Source organism: Antedon mediterranea, chromosome 9 (genome assembly GCF_964355755.1).
Source record: "Antedon mediterranea chromosome 9, ecAntMedi1.1, whole genome shotgun sequence".
NCBI lineage: Eukaryota > Metazoa > Echinodermata > Crinoidea > Comatulida > Antedonidae > Antedon > Antedon mediterranea.
In genome coordinates, this window is record NC_092678.1 from 4401160 (window position 1) to 4424330 (window position 23171).

A 23171-nucleotide genomic window follows, 5' to 3' on the forward strand; every position below is an offset into this window, starting at 1 on the left:
TTTGCAATTGTTAAGTCCCTACAGGCCACCCCCCTCGGCCCTACAGTAGGCACCCCACTCAGCCCTACAGGCCACCCCCCCCCCCCTCGGCCCTACAGTAGGAACCCCACTCAGCCCTACAGGCCACCCCCCTCGGCCTTACAGTAGGCACTCCACTCAGCCCTACAGGCCACCCCCCTCAGCCCTACAGTAGGCACCCCACTCAGCCCTACAGGCCACCCCCCTCAGCCCTACAGTAGGCACCCCACTCAGCCCTACAGGCCACCCCCCTCAGCCCTACAGTAGCCACCCCACTCAGCCCTACAGGCCACCCCCCTCGGCCCTACAGTAGGCACCCCACTCAGCCCTACAGTAGGCACCCCACTCAGCCCTACAGTAGGCACCCCACTCAGCCCTAGAGGCAACCCCCCTTGGCCCTATTTTAAAATTCTGGATCAACCAACTGGTATGAGTTTTAAAACGTTTCTAAAGTCTTTGCAGAATAATTATAAAATTGTTTTGTATTTCAATAAGCAACAATAAGATTTGAATGGTTTTTACCCCCAGCTAATTTGAATGGCGGTCGATTCCACCAGCACTTACGCGATACATTTGCATCACAAGTGATTCGGTATGTGGACCTGATGGAGTCATCGATTGCCCAGTCAATACACAAGGGCTTTGAAAAGGAACGTTGGCAGCCTGAAGGGTAAGCAATCATATCTTCATTTCATTTATTTATTTCTCGAACAAATAATTGTGAAAAAAGATAGACAAAATACCTTGTGGTAATTGGCCATTGTTGCAATCATACATCCGAGAGTGTTAAAGAGTAGTTATCCAATCAAATTTGAACAATACCCTGGAAAACTGAGTGGTCTAATGGTTAGGACAACTGCATGTCAAGCAAACTGTTCCGTGTTCGACCCTCTATCTTTATCATTTCTAAAATAATTAAATGGTATTCAGTATATCACCTAGTGGTGGTTTATCCCATCATTCCATGTTCATTTGGAATAAAACTGTCAATGAAACTGAAAACTGTTTTCTGCCATCAGGAATGGCACTCCAACATCAGAAGAGATATTTTGGAAGTTGGACGCCCTTCAATCATTCATTCGAGAGCTTCATTGGCCAGATGAGGAATTTGCTCGACACTTGGATCACAGGCTCAAGCAGATGGCAGCCGACATGGTTGAATCCTGTGTAAACAGGTATAGTGACATATTAATGCCAAGCTGAACATCCATCCTCAAAATTGTTTTACGACCTAATTTCAGCCTAGCACCCACCCAAGAAACCTAAAAGTACTTTTTACCACCCATGCTTAACTTGTTTAACCCCTAGACTTATTTAGCTACATCCCGGGTAGGTACTCTGTATTTTATAACCCTGGTTGTAAACTTAACCCAAGGTAGGCTTACCCACATCTAAACTGTCCGCTAAAACAATTATAATTACCAATTAGGTAAGTGTTCTTTCGATAAAAATTAAATTAGTTTTATTGTATTTCTTTAAGGACCATGAAGGCTTTTGAGTGTTGGATTAAAAAAGGTCGCACAACGACTGACTACAGAGTACCATCAGAGATCTGCGTTATGTTCAATGTCTTAAATGATGCTAGAAACCAATCTCTCAAACTCTGTCCACCCAATAGGGATCAAGAAACCGTAAGGATTCGTTTTAATTTAACCATCAGTAAACCATCTGTCTACACTATTAAACTTTATGTGACAAAAAAATGTGATGAAAAATGATCTCATATTACTACCACATTTGGGCACATCACACTTTTTTTTGTACTTGAAAATGGAATAACATTATGAAACACATAATTGTTAACATATTATGTTATTCCGGCCATTTACCAACAAAACCCTTGTCCTGTAGTACAAAAATGTATTTCTTGTAACTGAATGTTCCATTAATTTCTAGGGGTGTTACTTTTGTGAAAATGGCATTTATTGTCATCCAGATAGTGTACATCGCGTAAGTCACTTAGTTAATGCTTCTTTGTTTTATTTGTATACATATATATGTTTTTTTTAGTATCAGTACCACACTCAGATTGAATCTGTAATCCAAGGGGAGAACAAAAAGATGGTGAATGAACTTGTAACGAAACTTACGCAAGTGCTACGAAACGTCCTAGACAAGTTAGCACGGTATGATGAAGGCACATTCTTTGCTTCGATTCTATCCTTCACAGTAAGTTTAACCATTTTTAATTGCGATTAATTGTTATTGTCACAAATATCTAATTCTATGTATTTTGATACTATAATAAACACTCTGTAATAAAATGCCATCCCATTTGGTCGTAGGCAAATCATAAGAAACTCTACACTTTTCATAACTAATATACGAGGTGTACCGCAAACTTGATATCACACTATAAGTTAATATTAAGTACAATATTATTTTTCAGAATCCAGGAATGGAACTCGCAGATGCATATGCAGAATTTATCTGTGACAACCTGGAAGACATAACGGCTAGAACACACGATGATCAATTCTTACTGTGTCTCTACGAAGCTTGGTACACGTCAAATATGAATCTACTTTGTGATTGGCTATCGGATAGAATGGAAATACAACTACACATCTATCAACTCAACACACTCCTCAGGATCACTAAGGTTTTTTTTTGTTTAGATTAAATTTATCTCTTGTGCCATGTCTCTTCTCTATCCTTCCTTATCCTTTCCCGCTTCCCCACCCAACTCTCCTCCTTACACTATTCCACGTCCATCCTCCACACATTCTTGTAACGCTGAAAAGAGATGAGTCATATTCTCAAATAAAAGAATCATTTTTTACTGTAACTGTATGAACATCCTGTATGTAATTGGCAAATGCCTGTTGGATGTAGAATTGAAATAAAGTAAATAACAACGTTATACCATATACTTTGTGCCTAGCCAACTGCACAGATGAGCCTAGACAAGAAATTGTGTTGGAAAATTAAAGAAAATCATTTGTATACAGTAGAATAATAAATTGATTGATTGAAAATAATTGATCTGTTGATGTACTCGCACAATAGGATATTTATTTATACCCTATGTTGTAAAATATGTGTCTGACTCGCATCTTATATTATCCTTCAATGAACCGTATCAACACGAGGTAGAGTTTAGAGTTCAAAGTTCAACGAGCAAGCCGCCACTTGTTGCTTGCCACAGCCCAGCATAGTTTTTATTAATATAAGTAAGTTCATAATTCGGTTCATTGAGGGTGAACTTGGTCAAATTATTTTCCGTACACAAGTTTAAATCTTACTGTATGTTACATTTGAAGTCATTCAATGTCTCAGCGATTTTCTTAGAGATGTGACTCAATTTGTCTGTAATTTACTTAAGGCTAGGCTTAATTAATAACACTGTATTGTTTTGTCATATTTGACATTATATTGTAGCATCTTCTATAGCTGTATTAGTCTATAAAGTTAGTTTATAGTGTGTGTTATCTTTAGGCCTAGCTAGCTTCCTGACTACTTGAAAATGTTTGCGTTACGCGTCTATTTCGTTTTTATTTTATTAGAAAATGTACACGGACATGGAACTCCATTGCGTGGCAGAGAAGATACTGAATAGTCGAACGTACGAGACCATCAAGCAACGCTTGCAGGTTGAAGAAGCGACGGCGTCCGTCATGCAAGGCGAAGGCAAAATAGTCTACAACGGATTCTCAAAAAAGAATGATTCAGATGACGAAGATGATGATTAAGATTATTACTATGTATCGTGTTTTCCATCTCGTCCAATCAAAAGACCCCTATCATCTTCCCCACTTTTTTAGACCAACTTCTATTAAAAGTAAAGAAAATGTATATGGTGTTCAATAGAACATAAACCTAGTCATATTGTTATAACTAGAGATACTATGTTCAATAGAACATAAACCCAGTCATATTGTTATAACTAGAGATACTATGTTCAATAGAACATAAACCCAGTCATATTGTTATAACTAGAGATACTATGTTCACTGGAACATAAACCCAGTCATATTGTTATAACTAGAGATACTATGTTCAATAGAACATAAACCCAGTCATATTGTTATAACTAGAGATACTATGTTCAATAGAACATAAACCCAGTCATATTGTTATAACTAGAGATACTATGTTCAATAGAACATAAACCCAGTCATATTGTTATAACTAGAGATACTATGTTCAATAGAACATAAACCCAGTCATATTGTTATAACTAGAGATACTATGTTCAATAGAACATAAACCCAGTCATATTGTTATAACTAGAGATACTATGTTCAATGGAACATAAACCCAGTCATATGAATTGTGTTACAATTATATCATGGAATCCTTTGAAATTAATATTACACATTCCTGAGCCTTAGTGCATGTTCTGTATTATTTATTGTTACCCTACAAACAAAAATAGTGCACAACATGCAACTGCTGTGTTACATATAATTTTAATATTTTTTGGAAATATCTTAACTATTATAATACTCCATGCTGATATGGAGTATTATTACAATATGGATCTTTTGATTTGCAATGACCGATGTCCTAATACCTATGCATTCATGTGTTCTTGGTCATCACCCTAGAAGCTTTGTCGAATACAGTGGAGAAGCATGTTCCAATTTCCCTGTATGCTCACAATGACCTTTATTATTTCTAGGTCATCGGTCATCGTAACTCGTTTTGACCGAATCTGTACTTTTAACTTGTTACACATACCCTAACGTAATCAATTTGTGTTCTATGAAAAATGTATGAAAAATTGAGTGCAATGTTTAATTATTAATAATAGGAAATCACTAATGAAGCGTGCTAATGAAAAGAGCAGTGACTGTGATAAATATAAACACATAATATAAACTTCCTTCTGTATTTATACAATTTATTAACATTGGATTTTTAAAATTGAATATTTAGAATTTAAAACGTAAATTATTTAACATATGTTTCTAACAATGCATCTCATATATTTATGTGCAATTTTTGTTTCTTTATTGAATAAATTCTAACAATGTATTTTAAGCAATTGTATTTCAACATGAATAACACATCAAAATGAACTGTGACCTTTGTATAAAGCAATCAGTAATATAATAGATATTATAGATTATCAATGTAATACATAATTGTATTAAATTCCGAGTATCTACTAAAATACTAAATACTAAAATAAAATATTTTAACAGGAGAGAAAATGTAAAAGCGGGCAGCTACCGCCTTTACTGTTTACTTATTATAAATCTATATATTGATATAAAAGTAAAGTCAAGCATAGACATTCCCCATACTATTATATAATATTATGATATAATAAATATTCAAAGTACATTCCCAACATAAATGGACCACAAATACTATTCCAATCGAGTATTTCTTTTTTCTTTTTTCGTCTTTGATGCGTTAATCCAACAATATGAGATTATTCTGTCTATTTTATGCAATTGTTGCTCGCTATGGTCACATTTTAAAATATATATATATATATATATAATAGTTTTTAATTGTTAGGAATCTATTGCATATTTCTCCGACTATTACCATTCCTATTTTGCATTATTATTGTTTGAAAATAAAATTGTAAATAGTTAAAATTATCTCAGTGAAACAGACACATTTTTAAGTTATTCAAATATATGAGTTTAAAGTATGGAAACTAACGTTTAAAACAGTGATATACTATATATATATTATTGTGTTTACATTTTTGAATTGATAGTATATGGTGAAGAAATTTAGTTATTTGAATGAATTTCATAATAGAAACTACAGTACCTTAAATAATGCAATTAAATGTCATGTAAAAATCCACATTTTTCCTAAAAATAAAAGATGGAAAACTTATTTATTAAAATTATATTCAGGGTATGAATTTGAATACCCCTGTGAACCATTTTGCCAATTACCACACCTCGTCCCTTAACTCAGCATTACTGCCAAACATACTCCACCCCATACCTAGTCTAAACCCCTTGACTGATGTAACTGCCCATCAAAGTGTGCATAACCATTGCACTTTGTTATACGGTACCCCTACACCCTCCCTCTTAATACTTATCATGATGTACATTGTATAATATACTATCTAGTTTGATATTGAAAAATCAGCACTTAATATGTAGATAACACTAGTAATGCTAAGTCACGCTCATATTCTGGTTTTAATCAAACATAGTAAAACCTGATTGGGATTCTACATAGTTGTTTCCGTAGCATGTTATTGGTTTAAATCTGAGGGGTTTAATTCAGTAAAAGGATTTTCTCGATAGCCAAAAACAACATGTGTTTAGTTTATTAATTCTGTTGAAGATAATAATTACTCTAACATATTGTGCATCCGTATTATCGATGATGATCTGGTCAATGCACTGACTAAATAAAAATATATTTATTTTTTAGTACTTTTGACATTTATAGAGATAAATTAAAAACTGAACCATTTATTTTTCAATTAAATGACATTGATTGGACAAATTGCAGTGTTTGATTGACACTTTCTGAAAATGGGCGTGGCTTAGCAGTTTATTGTAGTTGATTTCTTTGTAAGTTAAACCTTGGCAATAATAATTATCATAGATGTTTATATACTGTAATAGTGACTGTGTTTTGTAATACTTCAGTAATTAACATAATTTATGACAACTTTATATCATTTATTGACGGTAGACTTTTGTAGCATTGGCAGCTATAATGCAGTTCAAACATAATGCAAATAATATATTTAGATTCGCTGTTGCATGGTATATAGTTAAGTTGAGAATCGTTTTAGTTTTTATTGTACTGTGTAGCATGTTTTTTTATTATCTTGTGATCAATAAAGATCATCATCGTTGCTATTATCAATATTATAATCATCAACACATTATTATTCGTAAGTTACAAAGCAAAGACAATTTTTCTGCTAAGACAGTTTGATAAATAAGATTAAGTTATTTGCTTAAGCACTTCTTAAATATTTCAGCTTAAGCAAAAATTTAAGCAAATATTGATAAATGCCAACCCAGGCCAATAGGTTGCAATACAAATTCACTTTCAGTTTTTCCTATACCTTTATAACTGCACATGAACTAACAATTCTATACATAATCATGGATAGAGTAAAAACAAATGAAAATATTATATATTTAATATTAGAATTTATTATTTAATCATTTTTTTGTGCTTAGCTTCTATTCAATTATATGCTGTATACTTCATAATAGTATTACACTTGCTATTACCATTTATCGTTGATATTAATAATTGTGCAAAAGTCTTCGTGCATAGTGAGAAGATAGTATGATTCTATCATGTGCAATTAAACAAGTTTCGTGCTAAATAAAAATGATAGAAATGTACATCAGTTTTTCATATGTGATTTGTATGATTGTCATAATATTGTGACAAAGACTGGCGGAAGAATGGTTGAAGAGACGATTTTATATAGCTGCTGCCTTTTTAAAAATCATAGATTGAAATAGCTAAAATTTAATCTTTTTAAAATGAAATTAAGCGGTTGATTTATTAAAATATTGTTTGAGTAATGTTGACTAAATACTGTTTATAAAAAGGAACATGCCAAGTAATTTCATACTGTGGAAGTATGTACTATTATCAGACAGATCCTAACCTAAGAATTTCTAAAGTTGTAGCCAAAACATGGTATTGTTCACCTATGATACGTTTTTCTGGTATGCCCTTTTTCCTGTGTTTCACCTTCCAAACGGGGCCTGAACCAACTCGTCACCCTTTCCCCATGATTTTAACTCATTTGCATTTTACAGATGACGCATGTAGCTGACTAGATAGGTGAAATTGCCAACCAAGCCACCTGTACAACAAGATAATCGAAAAAAATAAGAAGTAAGTTTGTTCATTCATTTGCGATCCTACGGTTGATTTTTATTTATTTATTTATTTATTAACAATATTTAACCAGGGTGGCCCAATCAGTCAAAAAGACTGGTCTCCCTTGGGGCCCTGGGTACAATAGTACATTTTAAACTAAAATATAAAAATAACAGTAACACAATAAAACTTAAACTACAGTAATGCCTTAAAGTTACTTTTGAAAACATTTAAATTACTTGACCACTTAGTTTGTATATAATTTGTGTTATTGTCAAAAATGTTAGTTTCTAATGAATTTGGTATTATATATTACACATTATTTTAACTGAAATTTGCTTCAAGATTGAGGCAGTTTTAACCGAACACCCTATCACCATTAAACATATAAGCTATGCTGCTAACACAAAACATGCACCTTTGAACCATCTTTTACAGTTCCACCGAACACCCTATCACCCTTAAACATATAAGTTACGCTGCTAACACAAAACATGCACCTTTAAACCATCTTTCTTTTACAGTTCCACCAAACTCCCTATCACCATTAAACATATAAGCTACGCTGCTAACACAAAACATGCACCTTTAAACCATATTTTACAGTTCCAACGAACACCCTATCACCATTAAACATATAAGTTACGCTGCTAACACAAAACATGCACCTTTAAACCATCTTTCTTTTACAGTTCCACCAAACTCTCTATCAGCATTAAACATATAAGCTACGCTGCTAACACAAAACATGCACTTTTGAACCATCTTTTACAGTTCCACCAACAATATTAACAATTTGCGTAGTTAAAACAGTTTGTTAACATGAATGCAATCCTGCTAGTAGTATCCTTGTATAAAATTACAACTACTAATAAAAGATACAGTATTGTCATGTCGTTAAAATGGCCAATAAACTGTTGTACGCATTGCCTCAATAATGGGTTATAAAATATATATTACACACAAGGTAGATAGTTTTACTACATTATTATTTTTTAATATTAATAGAACTTGCACTTTGTGAGAGGTCATTAGAAATTAAATCAATCACGCACGTTGTGTAACTTTCCCTATACCCTCGGGAATTTGCTAAGCTAATTTATCGCTAACAAATTTAATATGCATCTACTCTTGACCCAAATACGATTAAGTCTTGTCGTTATCATAAACCCCTCCTGGGGTATAAATGCACCACAGAAATTTCATTTACAAATAGCCATAAATTATCTAAATTTGTAACTTTATTGCAAAATATAGTGTGAGGCAACATTATAAAAGTAAAAAAAATGTGTTATTTTATGTTAATACTACTGTTCTTGAAGTGATTTTCATTGAAATTGTTGACGTGGACAGCCTAAAAAATGTATTAAATCCCAAAACATGATTCAGTTTTGTTTCCCAATGGGAGAGGGCAATGATAAGCCTCTTACGAGGAGTTGCTTAAAGAACTTTCAACCAATTAACAGATAATTTACAATCATTGTAATCATGTGTTTTCCGCCAGTATCCCAGTTTTTTTGCAACAACACACAACACACTTAATTGCTGGATTAAAAAAAAAATGTCAATACCTGTTGTAATATAACGCACATAAAATTTACAAAAGATATTCCAATTATTTACAAATAAATTACAATCAGAATAAAATTAATGAATATATTCTACCCATTGATATTATGGAATATTCCTTTACTTTTGATTGGTTGAGTTTAGAACATAGCCCCTCCCCTTTTGATATACCAATGGGGATTATGATTGCATTGGATTTCTGAACGGCATATGCATACATGAATGAGCACATTAGCATAATCCCTGCAGCTAGAAATTGACTACTACTATCAATAGTCTAACAACTCATAGCTCTCACACTATCATACGAGCTGCTTATTAAGGCCACTAGAGAATAAAAATCAATGATTCTACTGCTGCTGCATTTACTGCTAAAGGATATACGCAAGCAATAAACTGTTTGAATTTTACTTCTATGGAAATGCTGTTATTGAATAAATCTTGCTACTGAAATATCGCTAGGAGAAAATAAAAGAAGACCGCATGGTCTTAGCAGGAGAATGATAACTTTTGAGATGCGGACACTGAACTAAGGATTAAGAATGATGGCTAAAATTTGGCTTGTTCTAGTCAGTTTCATGTTTATTTGGAAACCACAAACTCAGGCTACTATTGATCCTCAATCGTTAGTATACAATCTTTATTTTGTTTGCATATTATGTGTGATGTATTTTGATATCGTGTATTATTCATGTATTGAATTTTTGTTGAAGCATTGTAGGCCTACTTATTATGTACCCAATTGATATTATTATGTAAAGGTTGGAATACTAAATTTGGCAGGTAGCTTTGAATTGGAGTATGTTTTTACTCCCACCTTATTTACAGGCAGACAATCTGCAGTGCTAGTAGACATACATGTTTACCTGCTGCCCGCTGTATAATATAAGAATATACCGTAAGCTACAGTGAAATTTAAGTGTTTTATACAACAAAGACAATTTTCTTCCACCTCCAAGGCATTACTTATTGTCACTTGGTCCATGATGGCAGTATCTCTCCACTTTTTCCTGTCTTCTGCATCATCTTCCTTCAAACCGATTCCCATGCTTTCTTTCTTTACCATATCTGTCTATGAAGCCATTTTTCTACTGAATTAAACGGTTTAGAAAATATTTTTTATTCCAATAAGGTTTAACATTAAGTAGATCTCTATCCTTTTGGAAAATCTTTGTTGAACTACTATTTTGTTAGCATGGTGCTTCCAAAGTACTTATTTATTTGTTATTTTTCCAACAAAATACACACTTATTTTGTCCAACTTTTTGTCTCATTCTTTCTCTCAAATCTGTCAACCTCCTCTCTCCTTACAACACCTTGAAAATAACTTGATTTATTCAGGACAGTTGGTTATTTTATCAACAATTATACAAACTTATTTCACTGTTCAGGTGTCTATCTCTTATCTCAATCTTTTAAAAAGGATTTTTAACTTCAGTAGGTTTTTGAAAGTTCTCTTCAACATCTTCTCTCCTTACATAGTCTAGATTTGGTCCCTGTTTTTTTATCTTTTTGCCAGTACGGCTAATTGCGACATATACAGTTTCATTAACAGGTTTGTGTTGGCCTCCCCTCTCAACAACCTAAGGTTTTGCAGTCAATCTTATACACATGTACATTAGAGATGTCACATTGCCTACTTTGCATATGAGTGATAAAATCAATGAGCCTGTCTGACTGAAAACCTTATGTGAGGATGCATTTGACATTCTCAGTGTATATAGGTCTTATTTTAAAAAGCACTCATTAAAGAATAAAGTGACGCTTCAAATCAATATTAACCTTTATCAACTAATGCAACAAGATGAATATAGATTCATTAAACTTTTTCGTTACTTTCTAAGGCAGAGAAAAAACTATAAAGATTGTTAAAGTGGAAATCAACTCATAACTGGAAATCAACTGTTAAAAAAATATTTTTTCACTGATCTCCTTCAACGTAATATTTAAATTTACTATATAGTTCAAGTACAAATGTACATATTATTACATATGTACTTTTTATTGACTGTATTCACTGTACTTTTTTTGTATTTTTATTATGGAAAGTGAATTGAAGTTATTTGCATAATTGATTTTCTTGTATTCATTTTTTAATTGAATGCCACAGTCTTTAGCTCCTTGGTCACAGGGAGCTATTAGATACCTTTTACCCATTAAATGTAGAACTAATGTTATTACACATAAAATGCAGTTGCAGAGAATTAGTGTGGGAGGGGGTGGCTGATGATTGTTTGTGGGTGTGTCTGTTGTATGACCCAGCCTACTTATCCTACTCCGACCATTAAAAATAATCAATAATAAAAGAATTTAATTGTTTTAATAAGAATAATAGTATGTTATGCACTTTCATTTGAACATGATAGCTGGTAAATATTATTAATTTTAAATTTATTATTTATTATTTATTTTTCTTGAATGTTTTAATCCAGTTATTTTTTATTATTTAATGATTACTAATGCAAATATGGTATAATATATTTTTTTTATTGTATTGTGTATAACTTCGGCTATTTGTTGTTTTTTTTTTCAATTTTTCCTTCAAAAATATGCATTTTAAAATATTCTATAATTTATATTCGTATCTTCATATCAAATTTAATAGCTATATTGTTGAGATAGCAGAGTCAAGGTTAAACCTCTTATGACGTTTCTATCCCCAAATGATTATTTCTTGTATTACATAATATTATTATTTTACATCTAGATTTGTAGATTTCATGACAAGATGAGTTTTTTATGCATTTATTTAATTTATTCAGAACAACAAGGCACAAAAAAGGAAGCAAAAAAGGAAATGTGTTTTTTTATTAATTCATTGTTAATGTTTACTCCCTGGAAAAACTCCATCCTCTACAAGTCTGAAACATTTCCAATCTTGGCCGAACATTCAAATTTAGTTGAAAATTACTCAGATATTCTATATAATTATGTTAATCCAGAGTGACGGCAGATGAATCTGAAGTGAGATCGGGTGGATCCCATGGATACTATAGAGGGTTAAGAAATAAGTTTATTTTTCCATGGTATACGCATTTAAAGAATGGGAATTGGATAACCGAATAGTAACAAAAGAAAAAACAACAGCAATAATGTTATTCGAAATCAATAAGTATATAGAGTTGAATATTCAATAGGTTTTCAAACATTGCTGGCAGCAACATTATCATAACATGAAGGGGCCCTGGTAATTGGTAGAGCATAGGAGGAGATAGGGGATACTAATACAGTATGTATGAAGAATCTCCAGGATCTGTAAGGGATATTAACAAGTGGTCTGATGCTGCCCGTACCACCCACGTGAAAATTAATATTGAAAATTTTGTTTTCCATACAACATATTTTATTAGTTTGTTTTGTCTAGACCTAAAAAATAATAATTTCATACTAAATATTATTGTGTTAATACCGTCCAATGTAAATGTCAATAATTGAGCAACATGATATTTTTCCCTAGTATGTTTTTGTGTCAAGATTATTGTATTCTTGTTCGATTCATTTGATAAACATTCACCCTTGCCCTAAACAGTGTTTTGTTGATTAGTATTGTGTGGCTCGCCAATCAAGAAAATCAATTCTTTACACTTGAATAACGATCTTATACCAAATTATTATTCAATGGAAATATTATATTTGTTTTTAAATAACACCTAAATAAATTCCTGTCATTTGATTGGACTATTATGGGTCACGTGGAATGCTATAGTACGCACTATTTAATGATCATTCAATGAAAATATAATATTTGTTTTTATATAACACCTAAATAAATTCCTATCAGTTGATTGGAGGATTGTGGGTCACATGGCGTGCAATAGTATGCACTATTAAACTATTGTTCAATGGAAATATAATATTTGTTTATATCTTATTGGTATTCTTTTGACCGTGGATATCTGAATATGTTTTGATAATTGAGGCCAACAGAAATTTATTCTAAAAATAAAGGACAGTGACTGTTATTCTTATAACAGGACAATGACATTATCGAAATCTGAAAAGGTAAATGTATGTAAATGTACACAGAATTATTCGTTCTCAGTCAAAGAAATTCAAAATCATATTTTAATGATCCAATTAAATTAGCAAGTACCAGTACAGTCTAGCTTTACGAATCCATTTATCATTTTATACAATGTATAATTTTGTAATAAGACAAATAAAGGTATTTATAGCAGTTTAGGCTTGTTTTCCTCGTCCTGTTGCTGTTTTAATGGTGCAAACATTACTATTAACTTGTGAGCTATTAGTATAAAGAAACAGTAAAATCATTTATATATATATATATATGCAAATCAATTGTGTTGCGTAGCACTTTGTAAATTATATGTATGTCTATGTTTGTATACGTATATATAATGGTACCAAATCAGAGATAATATCTAGTACCTTGAAGTACAAACTTTGCAGCATTTTTGCCGCTGCACCTTTCCTTTAATATAGTATATGTCTCTTGTCAATAAGAGACCTTTTGCTAAAAAAATGCATTATAACTATTCAGATAATTATAACTAAACGTGTAGTAGTAGTGTAGTAATCTAGATCATTCATTCTAATAAGTCGGTCGGTGCAGTGCTGTTCTGACCAATAACAGTCCATGGGGCTAGAGCCTGAACAAACATGCTGAAATTAAATCTCAATTTGCATGTTGGATCATATCCAGGCATTATGGTATTGTTACTTGTCAAATATTATATTAAAATAATGATAACAATAAAATATGATTTGATATTTGTTTTTAAAATGCTAAAAATGCTAAATTTATATTATATTTCAGAGTTGCAGAAGCTGCCTCAGACTTTGGTAATGAAATGTATGACCTGAGTATAAAATTTAGTGGTAGAGACTTTTTAAAACAAGTGAGTATTCTTTTTTTTAAATTCTTTACAATGTCAATTATATTTTGATTTTAGTTTAGCACTTTAGCAAGGCTGATGTGGAACCATATAATGGGTTATATCATTTTGAAACTTAGTGGTTCTAGTATAACAATTAGGATGCGATATTTATAATCCAACTTCAAAAATACTACCATTTTGATGTTTTTCCACCCCATGCATATTTTTAAGAACTGAATACTTTGATTAAATCATCATGTTCATAAATATTAATACTGTAAGTTCATTGCATAAGTGATTATATTGTATTACTAAAGAGTTGGACATCAAATTGCACATTTTTGTTGTTTTGACTTTAGTTGGTTCCTGATATGTACAATATCCCTGTGCAAAAAAAAAAAGAAAAATAACATGTATACACATTTTTTATAGAAAAAAATATCAAATATTTTCCAACGTATTGTATAATTTTTGTAATTTTGATGAGGATGTTTTGTTGATGATTGGGTAATGATTGCTCACAACTTATCTTATCTATAAAAAATATTTATAAAGGAGCATTTTGAACCCAAAATATATATAAAATAGAATTGTTTACAAATTTTCTTTGGCACTTCTATGTTCAATTAGCTTCTCTCAATCCTATGGCTTTAACCAATTACTATTTTAGTAGAATATGTTTAAAAATAAACAGAATATTTGTTTATTGATCCTTTATCAATTTGCATATTTTTGTATTCATTTTTGTAATGTAGATATTGATTATTATGCATTTATATGCCTGACCTAATTTGAACTATATACTATCCTCAGCAACTTCAATGAAAGGTAATTTATATAACTAAATTGGATTGATTTTTTTTATGATTTCAACAAAAATACTGGTTCTTTTGGTTGCAATGTTGTAAATATATAAATTGAAAAATCTGGCTTATTTTTTTCTGTAATTTAATTAGTCCTGCGACGTAAGTTGTTTAGAAATTCAGTATCAATTTATTAAAAAAAGTATGAATGAAGAATAATTTAAACAAATATGAAACAGAAGCCGTAAGACCATAAACATAAGATCAAACAATATTTTTCTTGCAATATGGTTAATCCCTTTGGTTAATCCCTTTTAATAATTTAATCCTAATTCCATTGTATTCAATCTACTGTATAAAGTACAGGTAAGGAAATGATTACTATAGTGTTTAACATTATGACCCAACACGTTTTACACTATGATCATATATTTTATCCATTTTCAAGGTAAAATATGCTTAAAAGTAAAGTAATATATATATCAATTTCATTTCATTTCCCAACAAATTTCATTCATATCAACAAACGTAGAAACAGATATATAAATATATAAATTGGCAGCAGATTCTGAACCACCCATAGTGATTAATTAATGTGGAATGATAAAGATGAGGAAATATGTGAAAATGAGAAAAAGCCACCCCAACCGACATTTGAAATATATAGATATTTTAATCTAGTTGCATTCGATAGATTTTGTAAAGGTTTCACCAAACGGGCATGGAAAACTTGAGAATGAAAATCAACAATGAAAATGATTAGTTTTTTAAATCCTGTATTTCTTTTGTTAATGTTATTTTTTATATCTTGTACACAATTTAGTTTATTGTCTTGTAATTTTTTTTCTCGAACTTTTATTTTACTTACTCTGGACGCACCTTCATTCAAGAAATGTGCCACTGTTTCAAAAGTGTAGCTTCCAAATAAATTATTATACAACCAAATCTAAGACAAACATTCACAGTCATTTTACCTATTTTGTTGTTTTGTATTTTAATATATATTATAGATGCTTATTCATATTGCGTGCTCATACGTGCCTGTCACCCATCATTAACTTTTCCATATATGGCAATAATATTATAAGCGACTCCAAATTGTCTCTATTTAGTTGTTTAGGTCATCAAGATTGTGTCATCAAATTAAGCTAACAAATTAAGGTATGATGATGAACAATCTGTAATTTATTCTCAAGTATACTTTTATACTTTACAAACACCTTTTCCGATAATCAGACAAACCGCAAAAAAAGCAGTTAAGTGCTTCAACAATTAGAACAGCTTAAATTTTGTTGCTGATAAGTAGACCTATATAGTTTCTTCCAGAATTCACACTGTCCTGGTAGAATCATAAGTATAATGATGATACTAAAGTTACGCCGCTACACACCTAAATCATTAAAAGTATTAAAAACAGTGCTAATTTTAAAACAAGTCATTTTCATATCCAATTTGGTATAAATCAAGTTTTTTTTTATAAAAAATATTTCCGGATATGCAAAACATAAATACAATTCAACCGTCATTATGTAATGTATATTATGAATTGCCCAGAAACATAAGGTGTGTAAATGCCATTTCTCTACAATATTTTATCAACAGGATTTCTTTCAAATAATTTAAGAAAAAACTATTCTAAATACTGTACTTTATCTTGTTACCATTTATGTCATTGATTTTATTTTGTTTATATATTTCAGGAAAAAAAATGAAATAACTGTTCCAAAAGAAAATATTATTATTGAGACATGTGTTGTCAATAATTGAAGCTATTGTCCTTCTTTCTATTTTTAGAATATTTCATTTTAATTAGGGAAAGGCAAGGGAGAAAATAATTATCAATAAAATAGGAAATATAGGACAGACTGAAATAAAGAATAAACATCTGGCTATGTGATGTCCCCATTATTAACTGTTTGTTCTCAAAATGATGATCAGTTTCTGAGATATAGTCTATTAATATCAATATTTGTTTTAATTTTAATTAGTGAGAAAAAAATAATGAATAATTAATGAATACATACTTAATCTTTAAACTAAACTCTACTCTTTGAACTATATCTAGCCAGTTGATCCCTATGATAATGCTGATATTGCTGATATTAAAGAAGCCATTGACGTTTGTTGTATTTTAATTATAGAAAATCTAAGGAGAAAATAATTAATAATGATCATCGACCTAGTTGAATATAGAGCCAAGAAATTGGGTCAGTAAATAAACACATCTATTTTATTTAATAACAAGTTGATTAATATTTAGAAAAGAAAACAATGAAAATTAAACATTTAAAGAGAAGTAGACTAATTATTTTTCTTCAACCTGCATACTTAATTTGGCCCTGCATAAACAAAGTTAATTTTCTTTGCTTTTATAAATTAAATTAAAACAAAAGGGAAATGTTAAAAAAATTAAACAATATATTCAGTCTCTGTGTATTAATGTATTCACAAAAACATAATATAATATATACTTTAAAGAGAAGTAGACTAATTATTTTTCTTCAATCTGCATACTTAATTTGGCCCTGCATAAACAAAGTTAATTTTCTTTGCTTTTTATAAATTAAATTAATACAAAAGGGAAATGTTAAAAAAATTAAACAATATATTCAGCAGTCTCTGTGTATTAATGTATTCACAAAACATAATATAATATATAGTATAAAATATATTAATCTCAAAGTCTAGGCCTGATGAATCTAGTTCACAAAGTTTACCAAAACACATTTTTGCAAGGTGCTTGTAATGTATTTTGATTAATATAAAGATTGAGACATTAATATTATTATATATATATATATATATTTAACACTTGAGTTTAATTAAAAGATGTAGTGAATTATAGATAAACTATTTGTATCAAAGGATATTAGAACTTGTCAATGTTTGTACAAACGTGACCGGAATATGAATGATGTAAAGGAGTCATAAACTTCGGAGTAATTCAGGTCAAACTTACTATTAAATAAATATATGGTTCAATTTTTTATTGCATTATTACTTTTATAATTCTAATTTTATTTGAATAAGTAGACAATGTGATTTGTGACAGATTAATATTAAAGCTAATTTGCATAAAGTTCGAAATGGTCTCAATAGAGGACTTTAAAGATACAAGATATGACCTATCCCTTCTATGTATCACCCATCATTCTTTGTTTTTTTATATTTTAAATTGCAAAAGCTCTGTCTAGACTATCAAATTTTGTGTGACAAAAAAATGTAATGTGCCCATATATAGATACGATGATGTCATCACTACCATATTTGAGCATATCATTACCATATTTGGGCACATCACACTTTTTTTGTCCAACTAGATTGATAGTGTAGACAGAGCTTTAAATTTAAAATAAATAAAGGCAATTTATGAAAAGTTATCTAGATTCAACATAGTAGTTCAACATGGATAAATTGTATTTTCTAAATTAGAATTACATCAACTTTATGGTCTATTGGTTACGGAGACATATTGCTAATAAAAATAAACTGCTTTTTAATTTAGAAAAGAGAAGTTTATAGAGATTGAACTATTTTGATGTAAATAACAGTTATACCATGTTAATTTAGAGAATACAGTAATGTGTTGCAGTATGTTGTACAGATATATATTGTATGACACCCTAAATGATTTCTTTTACCAGGTCTTTAAGACTAGTATCATGTGACCTATTAATGTTGCATTTTGTCTAGAATTAGTCTTCTTAGAGGGGTTCTGCTACAACAGATCACAATAATTAGTTATGTATTTAGAAGGTAATTAACGAAAGGGACAGTGTACTTTATGAATATAAAGTGACAGAGGTTCACTGTTACCAGCTAATTAAGTTTACAGATTATGATTATAAAATAGATACCACCTGCTCTAGCATGTACCTCCTCTACATATGTCACCTGTATAAACTATGTTGAATCTTAACACTTGCAATGTTTTGTTAAAGGGTACACACTCGTACATAGTAGTTTTAAGCTTAATTAGGATTCTGAATGATCATCTATTGTGTGCGTACATCAACTCCTGGTGTGCAGATCATGTTAGGCGCTGCACTGTGGCTGCCATAGGTCTGCAAAGGGCCTCAATCTGAATTCATAGTTAAACTGAGGACAATTGATATTTAGTAATATATTTTAATAAGATGGTTGAATTTACTCTAAAGATAATCACAGCACCCATCTTAAGCCTCTTTACACTCATCCTTGTTACCACCTTCTCTAAGTTGTGCAAGATATGTAGAGGCAAGCGTATTGATCAAATATAATTTAGCGCTGAATTCTGTGTAAGCTGGCCCAAATGTTGTTCTATAATTTATAATAGTAGGTTTTCCATTTAATACTAATTTTAACCGTACAACGAATCGTTTCATTATGTTCGATTGGGCAAAATGAAGTTCAGTATCATCGTGATACATATTGGTCGTTTATTAATGCATAATATTACTAGTTTATGTTTATCTAGCATGTGGTTCATAGGTTTTGTCAACCTTAGACTGGATGAGTATGTTTGTTCAGTTGGCTGTGATTTGACGGTGTATGAGCATGTCTGTAAGGGCCTGTTAGTTGATCAATAAACTTAACACTTTTTAATGTGTTCGTCTCACAATGTTATATCATTCATAATTATCTATGTCTCAGCATTCACATATCATATATCATTATGATTTGAATAACCTCTCTTTCTCATGGAGAATCAGATAGAATACATTCCTGATGATGTCATAATTAATGTTAGAATATTAAATCCTAACTAGCAAATTCATTGCTTTAATATAATTTCCTGTATGTGGTTGATATTATGTAGTTCATTTATTGTAAATTATTCAAAGTTGATACAAGGATTGAAATGTTTTCAGCATAAAAATGTGTTTATTTTATTAAATTATTAGTAAGCTATTAATAGTAAATACCAATAACTGAGACTGATTTTAAATTTTAGTAAATTGTTCTTTGTATAAAAAAAATGGCAGACAAATATTATTCTACTATAGTCATAAAACAAGTGAGTATACATTGCAATTGGTTGCAAATTTTTAAAGGCGAAAAAATCAATTAATTCCAAGGTAATGCCTCAATTTTGTAAAGATATACTATTGATTTGTTGCCAGTGACATGGGGTACCTAGTGAGAATGTGTAATAGGATATTACAATGTGTATAATGCTTATATGTTGAGACATTTAGGCCTGCTTTTATAAGCTTGGTAGAGATGGATTGAGAGGTGCGAACAACCACTCCTTTTGGTAATTGCTAATGATTAGCAGAATAAGACTTTAGACTTTAAATGTACTTGGTATAAAGTACTATGTCTGGGCAAACATCTGACCGATTAGTCTGTTCTAATAACCAAAAATACCAAAATCACCAAAATCTCAAGTACAATCTCACAGAATTACATTTGTTGTCTGCTTTAATTTCTGTTGTAACTTTTGATACTTAGTCCTTGTCTAGTTTTTCTTTCTGTATATTTTTGTTCTTGAGACTTCTTCCTTCCCAACCATTAGATCTCCAATTACCATAGTTAAGGCAAACAAATATGCTTATTTAATACTTGTTTTATAATGGTTTTTTTTATACCAGAATGACTAATTTAAAAAAATGTAATGCAAAGGTTTTCTTTTTAACTTTTTAATACTAACTTTTTTATGGTAAATCTTGTTTATTTGTTCATCAGAAATTGTTTCAGAGTTTTGCTTTAAGTTTTTTACAGTCGATTTTTCCTATCTCTGTAAACAAAAAACTCTCTCAAAACCAGACTTTTTTAAATGTAATAAAAGTTCTAATTTGTCACCATTAAAAACAAGCAGAACATATCAGAATTTCTGGAAACGCAGATATTAAGTCCATTGCCCAATAGTGTAGATAGTTGACTGTTAATAGCACAATATATTCTGAAAGCAAGTATAGACAATATTTAACTTTATTTGTTTGTATTTCAGCAATTTGACCTTTCTTCAGATACTTTAAATGTAAAAGAGATAAATGGAACTCAGATGGTTTTAGACATTGCAGAAAAAGTTGAGAGAATGCTTGACAACAAAGTAAAAGCAGTAGAAGTGAGTATTATCTGTTGTTAAGTTGCTAAACCATGGACCTATCAAAGCAAACAGGAGCTAGAGCATTCTGCCATCCTGGTCTGCAGCAACCTCTCAGCATGTCAAACTATATATTTTGTCTTCTTATCATGTCTTTAGAAGGAAATAAATATAAATTTACAGGAACATAATAAATTCTAAACCGCCTGGTGATACTAAAAATTAATTTGAAACGATACTTTCCACTGAGGAAGTGTTAGTGTTACCTGAAAGCTCTGCAATTTCTTTATGGCCATTTCTTTTTAATAGTCTTTTGCTTATTTTATTTATATCTAGCCACTGATACCCACAGTCATTTTTCAGTAATTTGCCTTTTCATTTTACCCATCAGTTTAAGCGTCCGTCACCCAATTATTTGTAGGCATGTGTATCCACATAATATAACATTATAAATCAAAGAGCTGCATAGGCAGGATATAGAAAAAAATCAAGATTCAAATAAGTTAAAACTGCCTCAATATAGATTTATTTTAACGACATGTTTCGGGCATAGCCCATCATCAGGTGAAAAGAATTGTAACAAAGGATAACATATATATTGAGGCAGTTTTAACTTATTTGATCTTAATATAACATCATCTGTACAGTACCGTAAAATCTTAGTGTAATATACTGTATTAATGTCAGTCTTGGGATAGGCTTACATGACCTAGGATACAGCTCTTACATACTATGTGACACTATATTACAGCCTATGATACCTTATAAATGACATACTCAAATATTCATTCCTTTAAAGTTTATTACAACACTAACAATTATATAGGGATGTATATTTTAATGTATATATCGATAACTTTTAAAGTTGCTTACATATCTAATGATATATATGTATTCTCACAATAGAGAGCGTTTAAACCATTAAAATAATGAGGCATTCAAATAATATACAATATAATGATCTGTACAAATGTAGTGGTGAAGATATAGATTCTTAAAAAGAACACATTTTTTTTATAAAACTATCAGTTTCATTTAAAAAATGGGAAAATTAACTAAAACACAAACGGGGCTACTGAAAACCGGTAAATTCCAAAATAAGAATCAAAATTTTGTTTTGTTTTTTAAATTTAGAAATACGAAAAAACAGGCATGTCTTTATGTACACGCAAGTTTCCCAACATTATGATTTTCCTGTTACAGTAAAATATAATCGTCATTAATTTTAAAACAAAGGGGTTTTTTTTGTATAGTAGATTATAAATTCGTCATCATGATGTTCTCAACACATCCCATATTTCAATTGTTCAATGCATACGAGATTACATCAGATTTCGGTATGTGTCATATTATTGATTCAACCATAGGAAATATCAATAATATTTTGAAATCAATTATTTTGTACTCCACCTTCCATGGGAAAACAATTGTGCATAACATTTGCTGTCTTGTTTTTTTTGGATCAATATTGACCTGTTAGAAAAAGACAAATCTTGCATATAATTATAAATAAATTGTCGGATGGTTTTTGTTGAATCGGAATATATTTATTTTGATTGCACAAATAGCAACTGTTTTAAATAAACACCTGGTATTTTAACACCTTATGCATAATTAATGTTTGATAGTGCATACTAATTCTTGAATAATACAGCATAATAATAAACCAGATTATTTAATTATTCTTTGATTTATTAACAAATATTTATTTTGTTGACAAATTTAATGTAAATAATGTTTAACAGAAAGCAGATTAAAAGTGGTGTGGGGAAGGAGAGTAAGCGCTAGGACCATCTACTTCCTCCTTTAAAGCCTAAATAATGCTATGAACCTTTTCACACGGTATAACCCAAAATATACAAAGAGAAGTGTATGTTTTATCACTGCCACAGCCAAACTCCTATTAGTGGACAACCCTATTATTTTTAAGGGTACATTTTGTTTTGATCTAGAAGCTGGTGTCCCCTTAAAATCTTGTGTTCTATTGTACCACTAGGCCTATCACAGAATGTTAATAATCAAGTAAAATATGGTAATTTCCCCACTGTGCAATCTAATATATCAGCCTGCCTGCATTCAGATATTCATGGTCTCGCATCAGAATATAGTTTATATAGCATGGACCTA

At 30.7% G+C, this 23171-nt stretch overlaps 2 protein-coding genes across 8 annotated transcripts in view; both read left to right on the top strand.

Annotated features, from left to right (window-relative positions):
* Positions 1 to 7316, top strand: part of LOC140059463 (calcium-dependent secretion activator 1-like) — a 28838-nt gene extending 21522 nt beyond the window's left edge. For all 4 annotated transcript variants that reach the window (XM_072105388.1, XM_072105389.1, XM_072105390.1 and 1 more), the window contains 6 exons: positions 547 to 688; positions 1038 to 1193; positions 1499 to 1649; positions 2029 to 2187; positions 2408 to 2620; positions 3525 to 7316. In XM_072105388.1, coding sequence (XP_071961489.1) covers positions 547 to 688; positions 1038 to 1193; positions 1499 to 1649; positions 2029 to 2187; positions 2408 to 2620; positions 3525 to 3710 — 1007 coding nt within the window. In that variant the 3' untranslated portion in view covers positions 3711 to 7316. The remainder of the gene's footprint in view (positions 1 to 546; positions 689 to 1037; positions 1194 to 1498; positions 1650 to 2028; positions 2188 to 2407; positions 2621 to 3524) is intronic.
* A 363-nt stretch (positions 7317 to 7679) lies between these two features.
* Positions 7680 to 23171, top strand: part of LOC140058445 (voltage-dependent calcium channel subunit alpha-2/delta-3-like) — a 43242-nt gene continuing 27750 nt past the window's right edge. For 2 of the 4 annotated variants that reach the window (XM_072104053.1, XM_072104054.1), the window contains exons 1-3: positions 9645 to 10000; positions 14153 to 14234; positions 20949 to 21065. In XM_072104053.1, the coding sequence (XP_071960154.1) occupies positions 9918 to 10000; positions 14153 to 14234; positions 20949 to 21065 (282 nt within the window). In that variant the 5' untranslated portion in view covers positions 9645 to 9917. Of the gene's footprint in view, positions 7822 to 9643; positions 10001 to 14152; positions 14235 to 20948; positions 21066 to 23171 lie in introns of those variants that run through there. The other 2 variants (XM_072104057.1, XM_072104055.1) reach the window with 2 other exon arrangements.